At 48.3% G+C, this 20,313-nt stretch overlaps 2 protein-coding genes across 5 annotated transcripts; both read left to right on the plus strand.

Moving 5' to 3' along the window:
• The first annotated feature begins 242 nt into the window (after window positions 1–242).
• On the plus strand, window positions 243–6,191 carry ITGB1BP2 (integrin subunit beta 1 binding protein 2). The gene is made up of 11 exons (XM_048318354.1): window positions 243–421; window positions 630–679; window positions 778–834; window positions 1,124–1,272; window positions 1,410–1,522; window positions 1,761–1,819; window positions 2,688–2,758; window positions 2,995–3,097; window positions 4,420–4,539; window positions 4,962–5,024; window positions 5,767–6,191. The coding sequence occupies exons 1-11, from the start codon at window positions 358–360 to the stop codon at window positions 6,031–6,033; spliced, it is 1,116 nt and encodes a 371-aa protein (XP_048174311.1). The 5' UTR covers window positions 243–357; the 3' UTR covers window positions 6,034–6,191.
• Window positions 6,192–7,320: 1,129 nt separating this feature from the next.
• LOC125333262 (rho-related GTP-binding protein RhoG-like) lies at window positions 7,321–20,230 on the plus strand. Of its 4 annotated transcripts, none has more exons than XM_048319087.1 (4): window positions 7,321–7,382; window positions 9,664–9,744; window positions 10,813–10,868; window positions 15,724–20,230. In XM_048319087.1, exon 4 carries the CDS (start codon window positions 15,745–15,747, stop codon window positions 16,318–16,320), a length of 576 nt encoding a protein of 191 aa, XP_048175044.1. In that variant the 5' UTR covers window positions 7,321–7,382; window positions 9,664–9,744; window positions 10,813–10,868; window positions 15,724–15,744; the 3' UTR covers window positions 16,321–20,230. The 4 variants fall into 4 exon arrangements, with proteins under 4 accessions (XP_048175044.1, XP_048175042.1, XP_048175043.1 ...); XM_048319085.1 differs by lacking the exon at window positions 7,321–7,382 and adding an exon at window positions 7,606–7,799; XM_048319088.1 differs by lacking the exon at window positions 7,321–7,382 and adding an exon at window positions 7,864–8,205.
• The last annotated feature ends 83 nt before the right edge of the window (window positions 20,231–20,313 follow it).

A 20,313-nucleotide genomic window follows, 5' to 3' on the forward strand; every position in this document is an offset into this window, starting at 1 on the left:
AGTCGCCCGTGTGAGCATCCGTGACGGATGCTGGCAGGATGGCAGGCACTGGGACAGGACCTCTGCACACCCCGGGCGCGGGGCCACCCTGCAGTGCCCATTCCCTCTGCTGGGCACAGGGCCAGCACAGGAATGCCTGTGGAGATAACACAGGCGCCAAGCCCCACCAGCTGCCCTGTCCATCTTTAGCCCGGTCTCCGGTTACCAGCCACCTCCCATAGCTGCCTCCAAAGATAGGCAAAGCCACCTCCCGGCGCCTGGGCTGCAAGTGGGGAAGCGGAGCAGAGATCCCGGGCAGGGATAAACTGATGGGATTTCTGTGGAAGGAGTAAAGGACACTGCGTGTACGCCTGAGCTATGGCATTGCTGTGCTACAACAAGGGCTGCGGGCAGAGGTTTGATCCCGAGCACAACGCCGAGGGTGAGTGGGCTCGTGTGCGCCAGAGGGAAGGGGAATGTGTGCTGCTTTCCCGGAGTGTGGCCTCGGCTGCCGTGCTGCAGCCGAGCTGCCAAGCCCAGCGCAGGCAGCCCATATGGCAGGAGCTGGCTCCGGAGCTGCTGGCGGTCGCAGGTGGCTCGTGGGCAGGATTACTTCTCCTGAAAGCTTTTGCCTGGTTTTCCCTTTTCAGACTCCTGCCTGTATCACCCAGGTGTCCCCATCTTCCACGATGCCCTGAAGGTGAGTGGGGCAGGAGCTGGGGCTGCAGCTGCAGGGAGTGACCTTGTGCCCCGCAGGATTGCCCACACCTGACCAGCCTGTCATGTCCTGGTGTTTAGGGCTGGTCTTGTTGCAAGAAACGCACAACGGACTTCTCTGAGTTCCTCTCCATAAAGGTGAGCAACCTGCCAGCCCAAATGCACCCACTGTTCCTCCATCCTCTCCTTCTGGCCCCTGCCCAGTCCTGTCCCATTCCTGTCCTGTGTCAGGGATGTCCCTTCTGCCCTGCAGCCAGGGATTTGCTTCCAAGGAGCCTCCAAATAAGAGCACTACTCCCAAAGTGCAAGGTCAGAACCCATCTCTGCAGGACACTGAGCCACCACATCATGGAAACTCACAGGGTTTGGGAGCAGCCACCAGGCTGAGGAGGACAAAGCAGTCATCAGGCTTGTCTCTGCTGTTCAGGGATGCACAAAGGGGTTTCACAGCAAGGAGAAGCCCCCTGAGCCTTTCAACCAAGGGAAGACCTCAGATGAGCCAAAGGCCAAACCAGTGGAGGAGCTTATCATCCAAGGACCAAAATCAGCTGAGAAGATGCTGCGGGAAAGACCAAGGTGAGATAAGCTCAGCTAACAGTGTTGCCCTGTCCTGTCACTTCTACATTTGTCCTGCCCTGCTGCTCTCTCAGGAGAGGCAATGACACTTAAATCACAGAAAAACCCACTCGGCCTTTGCTGCTGCTGTTTCCCAGCTCTGATGAGCCAAGACAACTGCTGCCAATTAAAGTATCCAGGTCTCTGGAGCAGGCACTGGAGAAACTGAACCTGTCCTCCAAGGATGAGACACTGCAGAGCAGTTGTACAGGTAGGGGACAAGCTGATGGATGGCACTGGGGTTGCACACAGCAAGTTCAGCACGGGGTTTTGCATAACAGGCTCAGTGCAGTCAGTGTGTGCTGTGTGTTCAGCCACCTGCAAAACTGCATCTTGGAGGCACATTGGGATGGTTTGTGGTCAGCTGGGGAGCTGGCAGAGGGCTGGGGCAGGATTTGGGGGCAGGCATGGCAGTGTTTTTCCTGGGTGAAGTTGTGTTGCTCTCGCAGGTGAGGAGGCTGCCCAGGTGAGAGCTGGCACCATGTGCAAGAATGCAGCCTGCAAGGTGGTGAGTACCTGGCAGGGTTCCCTCTTTGCCCAGCCTGTGCCTTGTAGCCAGGATCATCACAGGCCCAGGAGCAGGGCAAGGTATCAGGCAGGTGGAAGGTGGCAGTGCCCACCTGCTCCGCATTTTCATCCCACCCTGGGAGCAGCCACCTCTGTCACCTCCCAGCCACTTTCCTGCAAGAGGCTTCTGGACTGGTGGTACATCTGTGTTTCACTGCTGCTGATTGCTTGCAGTGAAAAAGAGCACATATTCAGGATTGGACATACAGGCAAAATGCATGTGGAAAATTCCCACCTGCATTGAACTGATGCAGCACAGCCCACTTTGCCTCTTGCCCGAGGCTGCCTTGTGGAGCGCTGCCTGCCTCGAGGATGAGTGGGAGGGATTGAGGGATTGAGCTGCTAGGAAAGCAGGAGCGACGGAGCAGGCAGGGAGCAAAAGGCAGGAGGTAGATGAGGACATAAGACTGACATGCTCTGGGAAGGAGGGGAAAGGACAGGAATGACAAAAGACTTCCTGCACTTCAGAGTGAGTTTCTGTGGTGTCTAAACTTGCCCACTGTCCCTGCGTTACCAAGCCCTGGGCTGGGAGCAGGCTGTGTTTGAGAGAAGGGTGCAGAAGGGCTGCTGATGGGGTCACAGGGTGACACTGTGGTCACAGCAAGGTTGGGGTGGCTGCCCTGCCAGCAAGGAGCAGGGACGAGTGCTGGGCTGCTGGCTGGGCATGGGTCCCAGAGTGAGTCTTCACAGATGCTGGACCCAGAAAAAGGGTGATGTTGGGCAGTGCTGTGCCCTCTACATGGATGGGCATTGATGAGTGGACGTCTGTGCCAGAGACACAGAACTTTCCTCTGCTTCCTTCTCCACAGATCTACCAGGGCCCGGAGAGTAACACAGAGGTTTGTACGTTTCATCCTGGTGTTCCTGTCTTCCATGAGGGGTAAGAAACCACTCTTTTCCAGAGAGCAAGCTGACCCTGCCAAGGGCTGAAAATGCAACATGGCAAGGCTGTGTGGCCCCAGCAGCATGGCCACTGCAGTTGTGGGTGACACCCCCCAAGGGGACAGGTGGGCAGGGGGAGCTCTTGGTTACGAGCCCCTCTCCCCCCCACCCTGCTGTGGTCCCCTCTCCTGCTCCTGTGTGCGCTCCCCACTCAGGTCACCCTGCTCTCCTCAGGATGAAGTACTGGAGCTGCTGTGGAATCAAAACCACGGACTTCAGTGCCTTCATGGAGCAGCCAGGCTGCAGCCGTGGGTGTCACTGCTGGACAGAAAAGAAGGTAAGGGGGCTCTCAGCAGAGGCAATTCATGTGAGCAATTGGCATTGTTGGCATTTGAGAGTGTTCCTTCCCTTGCTCTGCATTCACACAGGTTTCTGCATTTAATTGTATTAATATTCATAATTACTGACAGATGACTGCACAGGGTTTGAATGCCTAATCTTCACCCATCTGCCCTTTAAGATGTTGCTCTGCATTCACAAGATGTGTCAGCTCTCACACCCAATGGGCAGATGTACAATGGGAAGCTGAACAAGGCAGGACCTGGCCCTGGACACAACATAGCCAGCATTTCAGGCTGCCACATAGAGACAGGTGGCTGAGCACATGAAAAGTCCTGCAAAAAAACCCCAAAGGCTTTGACAGATGATTGCAGATAACTGAATTTGGCTTTAATGAAGCTTTCCCTATGCAGCTGCTTCTCAGGAGGGATCTCATCCTTATACCAACAGGGTGTTGTGGTAGGGCAGCAGTGAGAAGGTCCCAATTCTCAGTACTCTGTGTGTGTAATTTTCCCCAGGAAAGTTCTTGACTGGAAACAGGCTTGAGCTGGGAAAGTTGCACCAAAAGAGCCCAGGATAACCCTGAAAGTGTACTGTGTTCCTCTGAGTCAGCACTGCTCCCAGCAACACTTTCTGAGCCCAATCCATTCTTTGTCCTGGAGCAGAAAACATATCCTGAATGTAAAGGAGGCTGCAGTGAAGGAACTGTGATGCTGTGATGCAGATGTTTTGTGCTAATTGTCACCTAAGTCTGGGGCCAGGACTCCTCCTGGAGCATTTCTTTGGCTGGCAGTGTGGAAGGGCCGCAGGGGGTTTGTCTCCTGGTGATGGTCAGAAATGAGCCTGGTGGGGACACAGGCCTGTCAGTGCCTGTGGTGCTGACAAGGTGGACAAAGGTGAAACATGGCCAGCTGGGGCTCATCTGACTCCCAAATGTAGCATGGTGGCATCATCCATGTCCAGCAACAGCCTCTGCATTGCCCTCCAGGCTGAGTTCCCTGACTGTGCACAGCACTCAGGAGCTTGGGCATAGCGGAGTGACTCTGGAACTAGAAGGGGATGTCTCTGACCTTAACGTGTCCTGGAGGAACCTCAAGCACAGATGTCCCATGTTGCATGGGACAGCATGGCAGGGGCTGCCCACCTTTGCCTGAACCATCTCCCCTCAAAAACCTGCACAAAAGGCAGGGTTTGCTCTTGCTTAGCTGGTGCCAGCCAGCACAAAGGAGATGTGCAAGGGAGCATCCTCTGGCTCAGACGTCCCCTGTTTGGTGGTGCCTGAGCCCCAGCTGTGCCGTGATGGGCTCCTCTCCTCGGCAGGACAAGAAGGCGGTGCTGTGCCGGCAGGACTGGCACCAAACCAGCAGCCAGGTGGTGGTGACAGTCTATGCCAAGAACCCCCTGCCTGCCCTCAGCAGCGTGAAGGCCAATTGCACCATGGTGAGTGGGGTGGGGATGGACACCCTCAAGGCACCACCTGAATTTGAAGAGCCAGGAGCCAGCTGGGTGCCTGGGGCTCTTTGATGGCCTCTTTGGTCTGTTGCTACAGGCAGGGCTGGCACTGCCAACCTGCCATCCCCGAGCTGAGAGCCTGATGGCTTCACTGCTGCATCTGCCTGGCAACTCTGGCTTTCGGCCTCAATGGGTGGATTTGCTGGCCTTGAATCCCTTGACCCATGACAGAGGTGAACCTGTCATGCCCCGAAAGGGATGAAACATTGCCAGGTGCTGAGGGGATCACCATTATACTGGAGCCAGGATGTGGGATGCAATATGGTGCTGAAAGGCAGCTGTACTGTCTGGGGGAAGAGCTCTGGCAGAGCTGCACTACCGTCTCAGATAATTTTCTGTTGATCTTTCAGCTTGAGGCTCATGTCATCTTTGAAGGGAATAAGATTTTCCGGGCAGAACTGGAGCTCTGGGGGGTAAGATCCTGTTTGCTTTGATTTCCCTGTTCCAGCAGTCTGCGTGGGGCTGGGCTGCAGTGCTGTGAGGCAGCCTGTGCTCTTCATCCTGGGCCGGGTTGTACAGATGCAGGCATTTATAGCCATCTCTGCTGGGAAATGCCTTAGGGCTTGTGAGGAGGGTGAGGTGGCTGCACTGATTGATCCAGGGCTAAGGTCAGAGCTGGAGGTCACTGCCAGCTCTGTAGGTGTTCTGAATTTGGTCCCAGGCTGCCCCAAATGTTCTTTGGCCCAGCAGGTCCCTGTCTCCCCCACAGTCTTGCTGTGAGTTGTGGGCAGGCTGCGGTCTGAGCAGTGAGACTCTGATTTTTCAGCTGCCTGCTGGCTGGGGAGCAGCAGTGAGGCTCAGGAATTTGCATGTGCATTTCTTGTCTGTATTTGTGGTGTGTGTTGCCTGTGCCTGCAGGCAGCAGAGAGCTGACAGGTGTGGGTATGGCTGTGTCTCAGCACAGCTCGCTGCTGGGGAGAGGCTGAGCCGCAGCTGCGCCTGTGGCTGAGGCAAGCTGAGCTCTCCTGAGCTCTCTACAAGCACTGTGGTGCTGCTCTGACATAACAGTGTGAAGCTCAGCTCAGCTGCAGCCCAGACTTCTCCTGGCACAGGAGGAGATTTCTCCTCTGGCAGGGTTTTGCCAGTAAGGGAAAGGCTGAGTGTGTGCTGCCTGCCCTCCCCTGCCCAGCTCACTGCACCTTTCCCTCTCTCCAGACCATTGATGTAGAGAAGAGCTTTGTGAGCATGGTCCCCGCCAAGGTGGAGATCACGCTTTGCAAAGCCAGCCCTGGCTCCTGGGCCAGGCTGGAGCTCCCCCAAAGCAAATTGCAGTCCTGTGGTGAGCAAGAGAAGGAAGCTGCAAACACAGAGGAACCTGGGGCTGTGCAGGATGAGGACTCTGATGACAGCTTGAGCTGGTCTGAGGAGGAAGATGAAGAGTTGGAGATGGGAACACCGGATATGATAACACCGAGTAACTGACGGCCGAGTGCTTCAGCAGCTGAGCAGTGCTGGTTCCTGAGCTGCTGGGCACCTTGGCACCAGCTCCAGAGGAGCAGTCCTAGTCCAGAACCGTGTGCAGGCTGCAGCAAGGCCTCTCCCCGGGTCAGAAGGGACGATTAATAAACACCCAGAGCAAAGGTTGTCCTCTGAAATCCGTGACGGGCGCTTAAGAAACATCAGCGGGCCAAACCCTGCCTTCTGTCACTTCCTCTCCTGTACCTGGCTGGGGCAGGACAACAGGAGGAGTCCCCGTGCCTGCACCTTCGGTGTCCCTGGGGACTGGGTGTTCAGAGGCCGGCACCGTGCCTGACCCTGGCATTTCTGAGGGTGGACACCGCCATCCCTGCCCCTCTTGAGGGTTGCTGAGCCCCGGGCTGAGCTGAGTGTAAGCTCTTACCCTCTCCCTCTCCCGGCGCTGGAGAAGCCGGGCCCTGTGGCTCTTTGTCGGGAGATGGTGACTGCGGACACGGGAACGTCACCGCCGCCGGCAGTTCCAGCGGAGCCGTGGCGTCCCCTGCAAAGCCCCTTACAGGCGTGAGACCGCTGGCGGGAGCGGCGGGCGATGCCGAACGCGCCCCGGGCCGGGCGGAGGCTGCGGAGGCGGGGGATGTCCGCGGGCGCTGCGCTGTGTACCGCGGCAGAGCGCCGGGAACGGGAGCGGAGCGTTCACCCGTGTAAAAAACCCAACCATCTTCTGCCACAGAGCCACTTAATTGCACGGTCTTGTGTAGAGAAAGCAAAAGCAATCACTCAGTTTTGCCATTCTTTCCTTTTCCTTGCATTAGCTTTGTTAAGGATATATTGTCCTTATTAAGGATGCATGTTACACGATTGTGGCCGTGCACAGAGACACGCGTGCGTATTTCTGCTCATGGATATTGAAGTGAATCAACTGAGAAACCATCCAAAACCAGACCAAACCCCCTCGCTCAAGCTATATTCGGACAACGCGTAATTACAAAACAACTAATTTAGCATCTGCAAGATCTTGCTGCCGGCGCCGGGCAGCGGGGCGGATGGCGGGGCTGGATGGGAGCATCGGAGCACTACAGCGCGGCCGCAGTCCCGGGCCGGGCCGAGGGGATGCCCCGCTCCGCTCCGCTCCGCTCCGCTCCGCTCCGCTCGGGGCCGGGGCCGGGGCCGCGCCCGCCGCTCCCCGCGCTCCGCCCGCCCCTCACCGCCCGCGGCGGCGCCCCCTGGCGGCTCCTCCGGGAGCGGCGGCGCGCAGGGCGCGTGCGCGCGGCGGGCGGCGGCGGGCGCGGGGCGCGGCCGGGTCGAGGGTCCGCGGGCGCGCGGGGAGCAGCGGCGGCCGCGGGGCCGCGCCGGAGGTGAGCGCGGGGAGGCGGCTCCGGGGCGCGGGGGCGGGCGGAGGAGCGGCGGGGCCCGGGGAGCCCGCGGGGCGGGCGGCGGGGGAGCGGCCCCGGCGGGGCCCCGCGCGTGGCCGCGTGTGTTCCCGCCCGGCGGTGCCGGAACATCCTCCGCGCCCGGCCCCGCCGCTCGCGCTGACAGCGGGGCGCGGCCCGCGGCCTCTGCCGGCCCGGGCGCCGCGGGTCCCTTCCCGGGGGAGGCTGTTGCGGCACCTGTCCCGCCGGGACGCGGCCGGCTCCGGGGCAGGGAAGGGCGGCTCGGGAGGACCGGGGGCTCCTCGGCCGCAGCCGCGTGGCCGTGCTGGCTCCTCCGTGTCCAGAGGGTTTTGGGAAGCGGGATGCGCGCCCCGGCTTCTGCACTGGGCGGTGTGTGCCGCGGTGAATGTGCTCGTCGTGGGGCCCAGGGATGCTGGGGAAGGGTTTGAACCGAGCCTTTCTCTGCTCCGGGGATGTGCGGAAAGCGGGAATGGGCCCGTGGCAGGGCAGGTCGCGCTTTCCCCCCTTCCGCAGTGTGCCAAGGTTGGGCCGGGCTGTTCTAACGGCAGGCTGATGCTAATCTCTATCAGGAGCACCGCGGCAAATTTAAGGCGACCTCTGCTCCCAGCGAGTGTCATAAAAAGCTGGCACAGGACGAGGTAGCCTTTGGAAAGGTCTCTTGTTTCACTGCGGAGAGTGAGAGATACGTTAGGATAGGAAGGTTGGATCTGCTCTCTAAAAACTGGCAAAGTGCTGTCTCAGGAAGAGTAGTGCGAGGTGGTGACCTAAAAGATGCCAGGAGTCCCAGGTATTGTCTCATTTAGCAGCAGCCGCGGAACTCCCCTTCATCAGCTCAGTGGTTCTCTTCTGGAGTGCCTTTCGGTTTTATAACAACCTGCACTGAGTTCCTGCTTAATCTCAAATCCCGAGGAGCAATGCTGCTTTTCATTTGTTCTGAACTTCTCTCTGTTTTTTTCCCCTCTGTCGTTTTCTGGTTTTATTGGTTTTTTTTTTCCAAGAACCAGTGAGTAATCGGTATCTGTTTACTCTTTATAAACACTTGTGATTCCCACCATAATTACTCTGAGGTATAAAAAAGCTTTAAATTCTTTAATTTAAATGTTCTTTATGTATACCTTATGCTTGCAACGTGCGTCCTGGGCTGGGGTGCAGTAGTTTTTGTGGCAGCATCATTAGCTCTTTGCCCCAAGCTTATTTTTTGATTTTTAAAAAGCTCACGTTCTCTTCCTTGTAAGATGTAAAATACATCACTCCAAGGCATACTTTGGAGCCAGTTTGCCACTGTTCACCAGAGCAGCAGTTTTTCTACACGGAGCTTAAAAGATTATGAGACATATTTGGCATTTTAGATTAATACTTCCATTTCACAGGGTTTTAAAATATTTTTCAAAAGAGGAACTTTACACAGATCCTGGAAAAACAATAAAATATGCGGTTTGCAATTAGTAGGGGGGAAGCTGAATGTGTGGTTTGATTTGCTTACGTGGTGAGGCTGAGATTCTTTTGGGGACCAAGGTATTTTCACACAATCTGGTGTCACGAAAAGATTCGTACCTTTACAGGGAATAATTTTTTACTTTACCTGCCTGAATGTGTAAATCTGACGAACTGCTGAGAGGCTCCGTGACTCTGTTAACTTTTGCTCACATTTTAGAATTGCAATACTTGATGCAAATGAGACTTGGCAATTGTTGCAGTATTGTAGTGCACAAGCCGTGATAAAATACACACTGAGTGCACGCATTAACTCCTGTCTTAGTCATACCAAAACTCTCTTTAAAGGTGCTTTTGAAAAAACTGGTATTGATTAAGTGCATTTTTGTTTGTGGGTTTGTTTGTTTGTTTGTTTGTTTTGGTGTCTGTGTTTTGGGTTTTTCTGTTTTCCTTTGGGGGTTTTTGTTTGATTTTGTTTTGGTTTTGTTTTCGGTCAGGTTTTGTTTGGTTTTTTCTTTGTTTATTCTTGTTTGTGCTTTTATTTTTTATTAAATCTCCCCCCTGGCTCCCCCCCCCCCCCCAGTGAAATTTGGGGGTGGAGGAGGAGGAATCAGAGAAGCGCAATCCAATGAAAAGTGTGGAGGGGCTTTTTTTTCTCACGGAAAGAAGCTTAGATTTTCCTGGTGTAACGTTGCCCTTCAGACACAACAGTGGCTTTGTTACAACTGAGAGTGCCAGCGAATGCCAGGTGACAAAAATGATAGGAAGACATACTAACAGTTTTTTTTTTTTTTCTTTTTACCCTAAATAGGAATCAAGGATGCTTACACTGGATTTCTCATTCATCCTCCAACGTGCTTAACACACCTCTCCACAAAACCTTATGTCTGAGGTACTGTTTGTTTCTTTTGGCCAACAGTAGTGCCTAAGGCCTTGTCAGAATCTATGGAAGGTGGGAAGGACATGGTTATTAACTTTTTATGAACTGACTGTGAGTCCCAGGACCTGTGCAAGTTGCTTGTGTCACCCAGGAGGTGAGGTAGTGGGTGTGGGCACAGAACCCTGCAGCCCTGGCTCCTGTTCTTACACCTTTACTGTGTTCACCATCAGAGGGTCACTTGTGTTCAAATACACGGTGAAGGGTCCCTGTCTTGATGAATCCATGCCTCTGCATGTGGTTGCAGGAGGAAAATCCAAGTTTAATACTCTGCAGCTTTTGATTATGGCAGGATATATGTCACATTCATACACATGAATTTGGATTCGAATATCTACTGAGGTCTTGGGTTTTGGTTCCCGTGGGCTGTGCAGCTGTACCTTGTCAGAGTGTTGTTTCATGAGCTGTGCATCTGTTTCATGAGCTCATGTCCTTTGGAAATACTAATTATCCATTCAATATCTTGGGTTAATTTAAGGTCTTTGGTGTTTGGTCACTAATATCACTACTCTCCTATAAAATTTGGAGGATGAGTGCCTGTAGTAAGAGGTTTGTGTGGTTGAGTTGCCCAAATACCTCATGCAGAAGACTTTATTTTCACTGTAGTTTCCTAAGAAATATTGCTTATGTGTGTTTCATCCGTTAAAAAAAAAAATCTTTAAATCAATAAACCAAGTTCAGCCTAATTTGACAGAGGTCGAGGTTTTAAAAATATTATTTGAAAGGTTTTGAGGGGTTTCTTCTGTTTCCTAGAAATAACTTTTTGCTTTAAAAGGCATGAAGGGCATTCTACCATTGACACTGAAGGAACAATCAGTGAAAATTACACTCTTGTTATGTGCTTGGGAGCTGAATTTATAGGCAAAGAGCTCTGGGGAGAGCAAGCTTCCTCAGTTCTGTTCATGTGGAGCTCGAGTGGTGGATTGCACAGTTCCTGCTGTGCTGCTGAAATCTGCCTTCCCTTGTGGATTTTTTCCTCCCTCTGCTGCCGCTCAGACTGTTGCAGATTTGTTTCTCTTGCAGGTAAATGGCAGGACAGAAGGTGGTGTGAAAACTTTGAGAGGCGCTGAGAAGTCCAAGTAGGTCATTCGTGGCTGAAGGATAGGAGGGATGAGGTCTCCTATTTAACTTTTCCTGCTCTTTCTTGGCACGAATTCTGAAAGCCTGGCACTTCTCCACTCCTTTGGCACTTGCCTAAAACAATGGCGAGTAAGCTGAGCTGTTGTGGGATAGTAACAGAGTCTTGATTAAATTGCTGAGAGCCCCTTTCTCTTCCCTGCTAGGCCTGGTGGGTAAGCTGCACATGTGAATTAACTCCTTTGCATGGGTGAGGATGGTGTGATATATTTAGAACTGCCCAATCCACCCAGTCCTTTGTTGAAAGTTCCTGCCTGACTTCACGTTTCAGGCAGACAGAGTGAATCGTCTCTGATCTAGTTTTTATTACTGAAAGATGAGCAATTAAATCATTTAGATTTCTTAACTTCTGCCTGCCCCTGGTAAAGCAGGATCTGGTTCTCCAAAACAGTGAGGGCTTGATGAAATGTGATGGCTGAGCAGAACGACACAGCTTAGTACAGCTGATTTCAGCTGAACTCCTAGAGAATTTTCTGCTCAATTTTGGCCAAAATGGGCCCCTATCTAAACTGTAAAGAGAGAAGTGAAAGACCTGACAAGCTCAGTGAGAGTGAGTTTATCAAAGAGCAATATCGAAGTTAAAATCCACCTAACAAAGAGGCATCTGATGTTAACAGAGCAAAGGCAGAGGCATATCCTGCTAAGAAGTAGTTCTGCAAAGAGTTTTTAGAAGTGCAGGAAGTATAAAAAGCATAAATCTAGAAAGCTACAGAAGAATTCAGGTTCCTGTTTTCTGTCTGTTTTCTGTCACTGTATTCTCCCTCGCTCAGCAGACAGGGAACTTCCCTTCGAAGTGAAGATCTAGAAGTTGTTTCTCTCCCACAAAAAAATTTTGATGCAACATGAAGTTACTCTGTGTGAGTGTTCCAAGTAATGAATTACCCCAACAAATGTTCGTCAGGAGAGCCAACTGTCCACGTTAATGATACCAGAAAATGCTTAATTAGGTCAGAACAGGAGCAGCTCCTCAGATGATGTCTTGACATGTTGATTGAAATCTTGCACATTCCAGAGGAAGTGCCAGGTGTGCAGGCAGTGAAGTCAGACTTAGCAGCATCTTCAGAGAAGGAAACTTACCCCAACAGGGAATGCCAGTTTTCTAATTCAAAGTAATTGATGGACAAGATAGAAATAACTCTTATCTGCATATTTTTGCGCAACACTTCTGCGTGGGGTGATTTGGTGAGGTTTCTTGGGTGGGCTTTTTTTGTGGTTTTTTTTTTGGTTTGGTTTTTTTTTTTTTTGTTGTTGCTTTTAAAAAATTATTATTTAATTTTGAAAATTATTCTGCTGCAACTGCTAGAACCTCAACTGTAATAAAAGTCCTTTCTCTGGCAGGACTAAACAACCTGGATTACCTCTCACTACTTTGGATTTTCCGTTCACTTGTTTCTCTTGCTGCGTAACCTTTCAACTTGGCTTTGAACCTTGTGCTCAGCTTTCTGTTTCTAAATTGGTTTTTTTTTGATGTGTTGATGCGTTAATCTGTATTTTTCTCTTTTTCAATTCTTTTTACTTGTTGTATGTGGAGTTTTTATTTCTAAAGTTTCCCCAAAAATTCTTTTGGAGGTCACCAAAAAAACCCCAAACAAACCCTAAACCAATTTTCTTCCTCTTGGTACTGTTTGTTGGTAATTTTGTTTTTGGAGTATGGGGATTTTTTTCAATATATATTTATATTTAGATAGCATCCAGTGCCAACTTCAAGAGTGCTTTAGAAATACGAAGAATTTTCCATGCAAATTCGAACCCCAGCTTTTTACTGTCTTATGAGAGTTTTATTGCTGGGTAAATTGTTTACAAGAAAAACTAAATAGAGACTTCATACATTATAAAGAAAGCAGTACATGGATTTAATAGAAAAGACCTGATGGAGGTAATATTAGTTGGCTTGGTTGTGACTTAAATTAAAAAACTCTTTGTCTTCCATATATAAATCTTTAACCAAACTACCCTTGTTCACAAGATAGTTTTCTGGAGTCAGGTAGCTTCTTTCTACTCTTTATTTTTTGATAATTTATCTAAATTTTGTGTTTCAATACAAATAATGTGTATCCTGGTGTGTGTTTGTTTTTCTGTATTGCATATGCCACACACGATTCCTTTCAGCTCAGACAACCTCCTTTAAAGGGGCCCTTCAGAGAATCATACTTAAAAGCCTACAAGCTCTTTAGTTGTGTTTGTGTAGTTAATACTTTGCCCAATGCTTTGGCAGCTTTGCATGGAGTTATTTCCCATTGCAAATGTTGCTCTTGTAAAATCCGAGCTTTAGTGAGGTTATTCAAGGTATTCGTGCTGTGGAAAGAGCATTCATGTTTCAGGCTTTTTTTGTTACTTTATTAGCGATTTCCGAATTGAAACTGTAATGAGCTCTTAAATAAAACCCCAACAAAGTAATCTTTGAGTAACACAGTTTCATTAGACATTTTGAATCAGGTTGTGTTATCTGTGGATGGTCTGGGATACACTGGCCTTGGAGTTGATCCGTTTAGGAAGCTGCTTGTGCTGCCTGACAGTGCTGGTGTGATGACCTCCAGCCAGTGCCGGTCATGTGCAGGCTGGGGTGCAGTTTGGGGACACCCTGTCATTCTGTGCAGAGCTCTGGACTGAAGTGCATAGAGATTTAAGAGGTGTAAGTCCTTGGAGGAGCTTGTTTGGGTTTTAAAGAGAGATCTGTTTGCAAGTGTTTGCAATTTTTTTTATTTTAGAAACTAGGAGTTGGGCATGTAAAAGGCTTTGTGTATCTCGTTCTTGAGTCATGAGACTTTTGTTGCTGACTTAGTTCTGCTATCTGTGTGATGTCACTTGCTACTGACTGATTGAAATGAGTTATCTGTTGCACAGATAGTTCATTTGGGAAAAAACCTTTGCTCTGGAAGCAGTGGTGTTGGTCACCACTAGGGTTTGTGGCACAGCATGTTCTGGTACTTCAGGGGTTTGATGTAAGTGCAGGAATGGGCTTTAAAACCTGCCCTGTGTGCTGCAGTCCAGGCTTTGGCAGCAATAGCAGCATAAGGTGATTCATTCCCACCATGTGCAGCCACTGGGGTTTCTGTAGTGTCTGTGTACATACATTGATACTTCCTTAGGCACTGTGTGTCATAGTGACCAGTCAGTGTCACTCCAGTAGCCTGTTGCAGCTTTGTGCCAAAGCTCCAGGTAGCCTGTTTTCACTTAGTTCAGAAGAATCATGTGTGCTCCCAGTGAGAATGTGGATGCAGATAAAGACTTTGTCTAAAAGGGCAAAGCTGAGACTTAAATGGGAATGAATTGTTGATTTGTTTGGGTGGTCTTGAAGAGGAAGTTGCTCATTTTCCTATATTCCCTTTGCTACTTTGATGGTGTTGGAGCTGAGATCTTTCTGGAATATGCAATCAAAGTAGTTTAGGTTGGAAGGAACCTTTCAACCACCCTGCAGTGAGCGGGGACATCTTCAACAAGATCAGGTTGCTCAGGGCTTCAGGCAGCCTGGCCTTGAGTGTTTCCAGGGATGGGGCAGCCACAGTTTCTCTGGGCAGCCTGTGCCAGTGTTTCCCCACCCTCACCGTAAATAAATTCTACCTTCTATCTAATCTAAATCAGTCTTTTCCTAGTTTAAAGCCGTTACCCCATGTTCTATCGTAACAGTCCCTGCTAAAAAGTTCTTCCCACTATTCTCTTCTGTTTGAAGCAGGTATTTTCTGCTGGTTGCAAATTGAGGATTACTGATAGTACCTCAAAGGCATTTGGGTGAGAAGGCAGATGCAAGTTTCTTCTTGTTCAGGCTAGCAGTGGAAGCTCCAGCACACAAGAAATGTACAACAAATGACTGCTTGTAGTTAGTTCCATGCTATTTTCAAACTTCTTGCTGTTCATGTGATGACAGTTTAAAATTAATTGTGTTTTAGACTGTATCAGTTTGACTGTCAAACCTACTCTTCACATATCAGGAAAGGAATATGAAAAACCTCTAAGCATCAAGTATCTCCTGCATAACAATTTCCCAGGAGAGCTGTTTGACTGCTGATCTTTTAGGGCATGTATTTTTCTCATGCTCATTATTTAGAGGACACCAAGTAGCTCAAGCCTATTAAGTCCTGCTTGTTCTGTCAGTGATTAGTGAGAGTAATCTGTTCTTGGCTTCTTTAGAAAAATTCTTTATGGATTCTAATCTGTCACTGGTTCCTATGGCTAGTTATATTTCAAAGAACAGCTTTTCTTGAACATGCTACTTTCTGAACCTTTTATCTGGTGTCCTCTAAATAATGTAGTTTGTTCAGGACTGATTGATCTGAGTGTAGTGAATTATTATTGTAAACAGTAGCAGTGCAGCCCAGAAATTAATGTCTTGATTTTATTTATAACTTTTGGACCTTTCTTTGTGGTAAACGGTTTAGGCAGTGGACTGGGTAGACAAGTGTGAGTGTTGGAGTGTGTTTATGTGTACAGAGGTGGATGTGTGAACCTACAAACCATGGAGTATCTTGTTACTGGGTCACAATCCCTTTCCACTTGCAGGTGCCTCTAAGGACTTGTCCTTTCGCCTGTGGGAAACAGTCTGGCAGTAAGGCAAGACTGTGGGAATTTGGCTAATTTGTACTTACATGGTTGGAATGCAGCCAGTTGTCACTTAGCTCTCAACTCATTGCATCTCCATTTCACTATTGTCTTTCTAGCCCCGAGCTCTTCAGAATGGCTTGAGACGCTGAATGTGATAAGAAATGGTCAGCTATATTAGAAACACTTGGTAAAGCTTCTGTTTAAAATGCCCACCACTGAGTGTGCTTTGCCTAACTCCTCTCTTCTTGCTTTGTGCAGGACTCTGTTTCTGGGTGAAGAATGCAGACTATAAAGTGCGTGGTTGTCGGAGATGGCGCGGTGGGAAAAACTTGTCTCCTCATCAGCTACACCACCAATGCCTTCCCAGAAGAGTACATCCCTACTGTGTTTGACAACTACAGTGCCCAGATGACTGTGGATGGCCGGACAGTCAGCCTGAATCTCTGGGACACTGCGGGCCAGGAGGAGTACGACCGCCTGCGCACGCTCTCCTATCCCCAAACTAACGTCTTCATCATCTGTTTCTCCATTGGCAGCCCCTCCTCCTATGCAAATGTGAGGCACAAATGGCACCCTGAAGTTTCTCACCACTGTCCAAATGTTCCCATCCTTTTAGTGGGCACGAAGAGAGACTTGAGAAGTGACCTGGAAACGGTTAAAAAGTTGAAAGAGCAGAGCTTGGCTCCCACTACCCCGCAGCAGGGGACTTCACTGGCTAAACAAATTGGAGCAGTCAAATATTTGGAGTGCTCTGCATTGAATCAGGAGGGTGTTCGGGAGGTGTTTGCTGAAGCTGTCCGTGCAGTTCTGTATCCTGTGACAAAGAAGAACACACGAAAATGTGTCTTACTGTAGTCGCCTTGGGTGATGGATGTTGGAAGTTGACTAGAATCTTGGAGGGCTTTTTAACGAGTTAAATTGAAGATTTGCATCTTGCACTAACAGCTCTAAGCAGAAATGGTTTATACAATGAATATTCTTGCAGTCTTACTGCTTCAGGGAAACTGAAACAGGAAAGGTTTTTTTTCCAACTGAGAGGTCAAATACCTACTTTATTTCTAAAGTTCCAGTCTCCAGCTTCTCCAGGGATCACTTGATTATTTTAGTGGAGGAAAATAAAAGAGGAGACATCTTTGAAGCCACTTCTTTACTAGATAGCTATCAATTACTAGATTTGCTGAAAAGCACAAATTCTTTGCTTTAAGTGTAGCTGCTGCTTTTCCCATCCTTTATTTACTGATTGAATTTGTTTTACAAACAGAAGAATGGCTGTCCAGTTGTTTTGTCAATTTAAAGCTTGAAAACAATTTGTTTACTTGCAAAAATGCCTGAAATATTAGTGAGATTCACCTTATAGTGAACCATGATTGATTGTATGAAGAGTTAGCATAAGGCATGGTTAATGCAATAAGCAAGACCCAGGGAATACCTGCAATGATTTATTAATAGAAGCAGGAGCTGATTTCTCCTTATGTAAGGTACTTAGAATAATGATGACTCACTCAAATGAGTGCTTTTCATAGTTTTGAGGTGGAGAAGTGGAAGAGTAGTTTAGATCCAAGTCTTCCATTAATCTTCTAAACTTAGATTTTTTTTCACTGTCCCAAGAGATTTTGCACCCCGAGAATAAAGTTTTTACAGTTACCCTCTCAGGCTGACTGAGGTATTTGGGATGATCAAAATGAGATTTTCAGTGTAATCCCTTTGAGGAATCCCAGAGACTTGACAGCAGCCTGTTCACTCTTGAGGAGTTAATTGCTTCAATTCTTAACGTTCTTGGGGCCACCATCTGAGATTTTTATGGCAAATTCCTTCGTTGTTTTTCTGTGAGAAGACTGACAGAAAATATGGAGATTCTGTTTACAGGAACCCGTGCTTCTTCCTGTTTTCAGTTCAGTCTGTCATGGTTAGCCCGTCACTGGATAGGATTACCTGGGCAGTTTTTTCCTCTCCTGGATGCTCAGTTATTATAAACTCTTTTTAACTGAAATTCTATTTACATACTTTTTAACCTTCTTTAGCAGCTCTAGTAAGTGGCAGCTGGCTTTTATTTTCAGGATGTGCACTGTTCTTTATGTGTGGTTCCGGGACCAGCTGAGGAGTGAGCGCATGAGCCCTTCCTTAGACTCAACCTTCCAGCTCCGTGGTATGAAAGCAGCATGCTTCAAAGATACTTTGTGTGAAACCACTGGTGCTGGACTGGGCTTTGTTGTCTGAAGTTGACAGTGCTGTCTTTGTCTGGCTGCAGCCTCAATTGGTCATTCAGAACTTGCTTTCTTGTGATTCCCACACATGCAAAACTGCACTGGTGTATATACCCTGGTCAGAAAAAAAAGTGCCTCATTTTAGCAAGATAACAGAAAAAACATCAACAAGGTTATTAGGGATCTTGTGTTAATTTGACCTTGCTTTATCTGATGCTGGCAAAAGTACCAGGTGGATAGAAACGTTCGTATTTGTGCCCTAATTCCACTATTTGGATAGAAATGTTCGTATTTGTGCCCTAATTCCACAATTTGGATAGAAATGTTCGTATTTGTGCCCCAATTCCACTATTTGAAGAGGATGTGCCTTTCTTCAGCTGGTGTAACTGATGCTGACACTAACTGCAGTTTTTTTAATCTGAGATGTTCTCATTTTGGTGCTGCTTTAGCCAATTGCAACCCACAGATTATAAACTGCAGTTAATCCAAACCCTGGTACCTGTGGTTAGTGAACCAACACAGGGTTCCAAACGCTGAGCACAGGCAGTACCAAAACACCCGTTCTGCAGGATGTTTGCAGAAGCCTACAGACTCTGCATATTTTTCTTCACCAAGTGCCATTGCCTGGAGTGTCTTTGTGTCTCTTGCACTTGCAGAGGAAGTGCTGTTCCAGATGTGGTTCCCACTGTAGTGCCCTGAAGGCTGTGAGGGTGTAGAGAATTCACTGAGATAACCTCTACTTACCACGTTCTGCCTTTGCTTTAGCTGTAGGCCTGTAGTGTAGGCTGGACTTGCAGGCAGCAATTAACTCTGTGCCTTGTAATTCAAGATTATTTTCTGTAGGTAAATTTCAGTAACTGAGTAAATAGACTTTATCATGTTTAAAATGTATTTATTTAAGCCAGTGCACATGGTTTGTTTTAATGCTGGTCAGACCTAAATCAACTGTCTAGTGACCCCGGTGCAAGCCCATAACCTTTGCTTTATTCAGAAATGTACTTTAAAAAGTCTGTGATATGTTTGAACTAGTCTTAAGAAGTGCCTGAAATTGAAAGTCTACTTTTTTTTTTTTTTTTTGCTACATATATTTGCAGTTTTGTACTGAAGCTACTACTGTTTTTAAAAGTTTTTACTTTTTTACATGCTGAAATCTTTTAATCCTGTGTCTTTTGTGGTTATTCCTAACTGGATTACAAGCATTTTGTGGAGGAGAAATCTTGTGAGCAAGTATTATTGCACAACCCCTGCCCCTCCATTTCTGTAGGCTCACAAGCAGCCATCCTGGTGTGAACTGGAAGAGAGTACAGTGAGATAAAATTCAACTGCTTAATCAATTTCTTTGATTTGGTTACACTGTTGATTACATTATGCCAGAACACCTTATCCCCACTTAGATTACTTAATAAATGGATTGCACAACAGTACTGAGGAGAATAACGCAACAGTGATGAAAATGAGCAGAGAGGGAACTTTGAACCATCAGACTTTTTACTGGCTTTGGAGTACCTAGTTTAGATGCTTTTTATTTCTATCACCTTCTGACAGGAGTAAAAGTCCTGGCTTGTAGCTGGTTTCCTCCAGCCTCTGCTTTTCACGAGGATGAGCTTCAGGACAAATCCAACGAGCTTCTCCATTCAGTGGGTATTCTCCTTTTGTGGTTTTCCTTCCTTTTCTTCCCCCTAAAATTCTTGGTGCCTTTTATTGTAAGTAGTCCAGTGCTTCAGTTTACAATCAGTTCTGTTTCTCCCAAGCTTTATTTTTCTTTTGTGGGCAGTTGACAAATACAGACTTCACAAAATCCCATGGCTGGATTTTGTCTTGTTTTGGGAGGTCAGAAAACCCAGTTAAGCTGTGTGGGTTTCCTGAACTGTTCAAGGTCCTTTGGTTTGTTACTGAATAGAGATGCAATGTGTGTATCTTAATTCACAGAAGAGACTCACTGTGAAGACACAGATGTTAACCTTTGCTTTGTGAATGATTTCTGAACTACTTGGGTTTTTTTTTTTTAAATACAGCTGAAGCTGAGCAGTTCAGGAATTTTGTGTCCAAAGGATGTTAATGAGATGTGCTTAGATGTGGAAATGCTTTCTTCAGTTTACAGCTCTAGCTATTTCTATGAAATTTAAACTAGAAAAACCTCCCCGTGCTTTGTCTCCGGGTGCTAAACCTCACTCTGTAGAAACCTTGGTGCTGCTTGGGCTGATCCCGAGAGTGGATGGATCTCAGGGGGGTCCCGACTCCCGGAGTGGGCAGCAAGGACCACCCATCAGCAGTGGAAGCCCAAGACTCTGAAGTGTGGTACTGATACATACACTGGCAACTTGATTTTATGCTATAAAATGATTTGTATTACATCTAACAGTTTTAAAGGAATTTTTTTTTTTCTTTTTTTTAAAAAATAAATTATGCATAATTACATTGTAATAAACCTTTCCTCACCTCTCTGGCTGTCGCATTAACTCGCCCTGCTGTTTGTACCGCACCTGTGCTCAAGGCAGCTCTTTCCTGTGGAAAGCCAGACCCCGATTCCTCGAGGCAATAAAGGAATTTTTGGGAAGGGCGGAGCGTCTGCGCTTCCTTGCTGCGCCGCGGGGCGGGGCCGCGTGGGGGCGCTGTGGGCGGGCGCCGGGCCCGGGGCCGCTCC

The sequence above is a fragment of the Corvus hawaiiensis genome, chromosome 14, assembly GCF_020740725.1.
Source record: "Corvus hawaiiensis isolate bCorHaw1 chromosome 14, bCorHaw1.pri.cur, whole genome shotgun sequence".
Classification (NCBI taxonomy): Eukaryota; Metazoa; Chordata; class Aves; order Passeriformes; family Corvidae; genus Corvus; species Corvus hawaiiensis.

Bases quoted from the DNA above. Each gene is read 5' to 3' on its own strand.
- ITGB1BP2 (XM_048318354.1), top strand. From the start codon at position 358: ATGGCATTGCTGTGCTACAACAAGGGCTGCGGGCAGAGGTTTGATCCC. The intron at 835-1,123 runs GTGAGCAACCTG...TCTGCTGTTCAG, and splicing joins CTGAGTTCCTCTCCATAAAG to GGATGCACAAAGGGGTTTCA. The intron at 1,273-1,409 runs GTGAGATAAGCT...GCTGTTTCCCAG, and splicing joins ATGCTGCGGGAAAGACCAAG to CTCTGATGAGCCAAGACAAC.
- LOC125333262 (XM_048319087.1), top strand. From the start codon at position 15,745: ATGCAGACTATAAAGTGCGTGGTTGTCGGAGATGGCGCGGTGGGAAAA.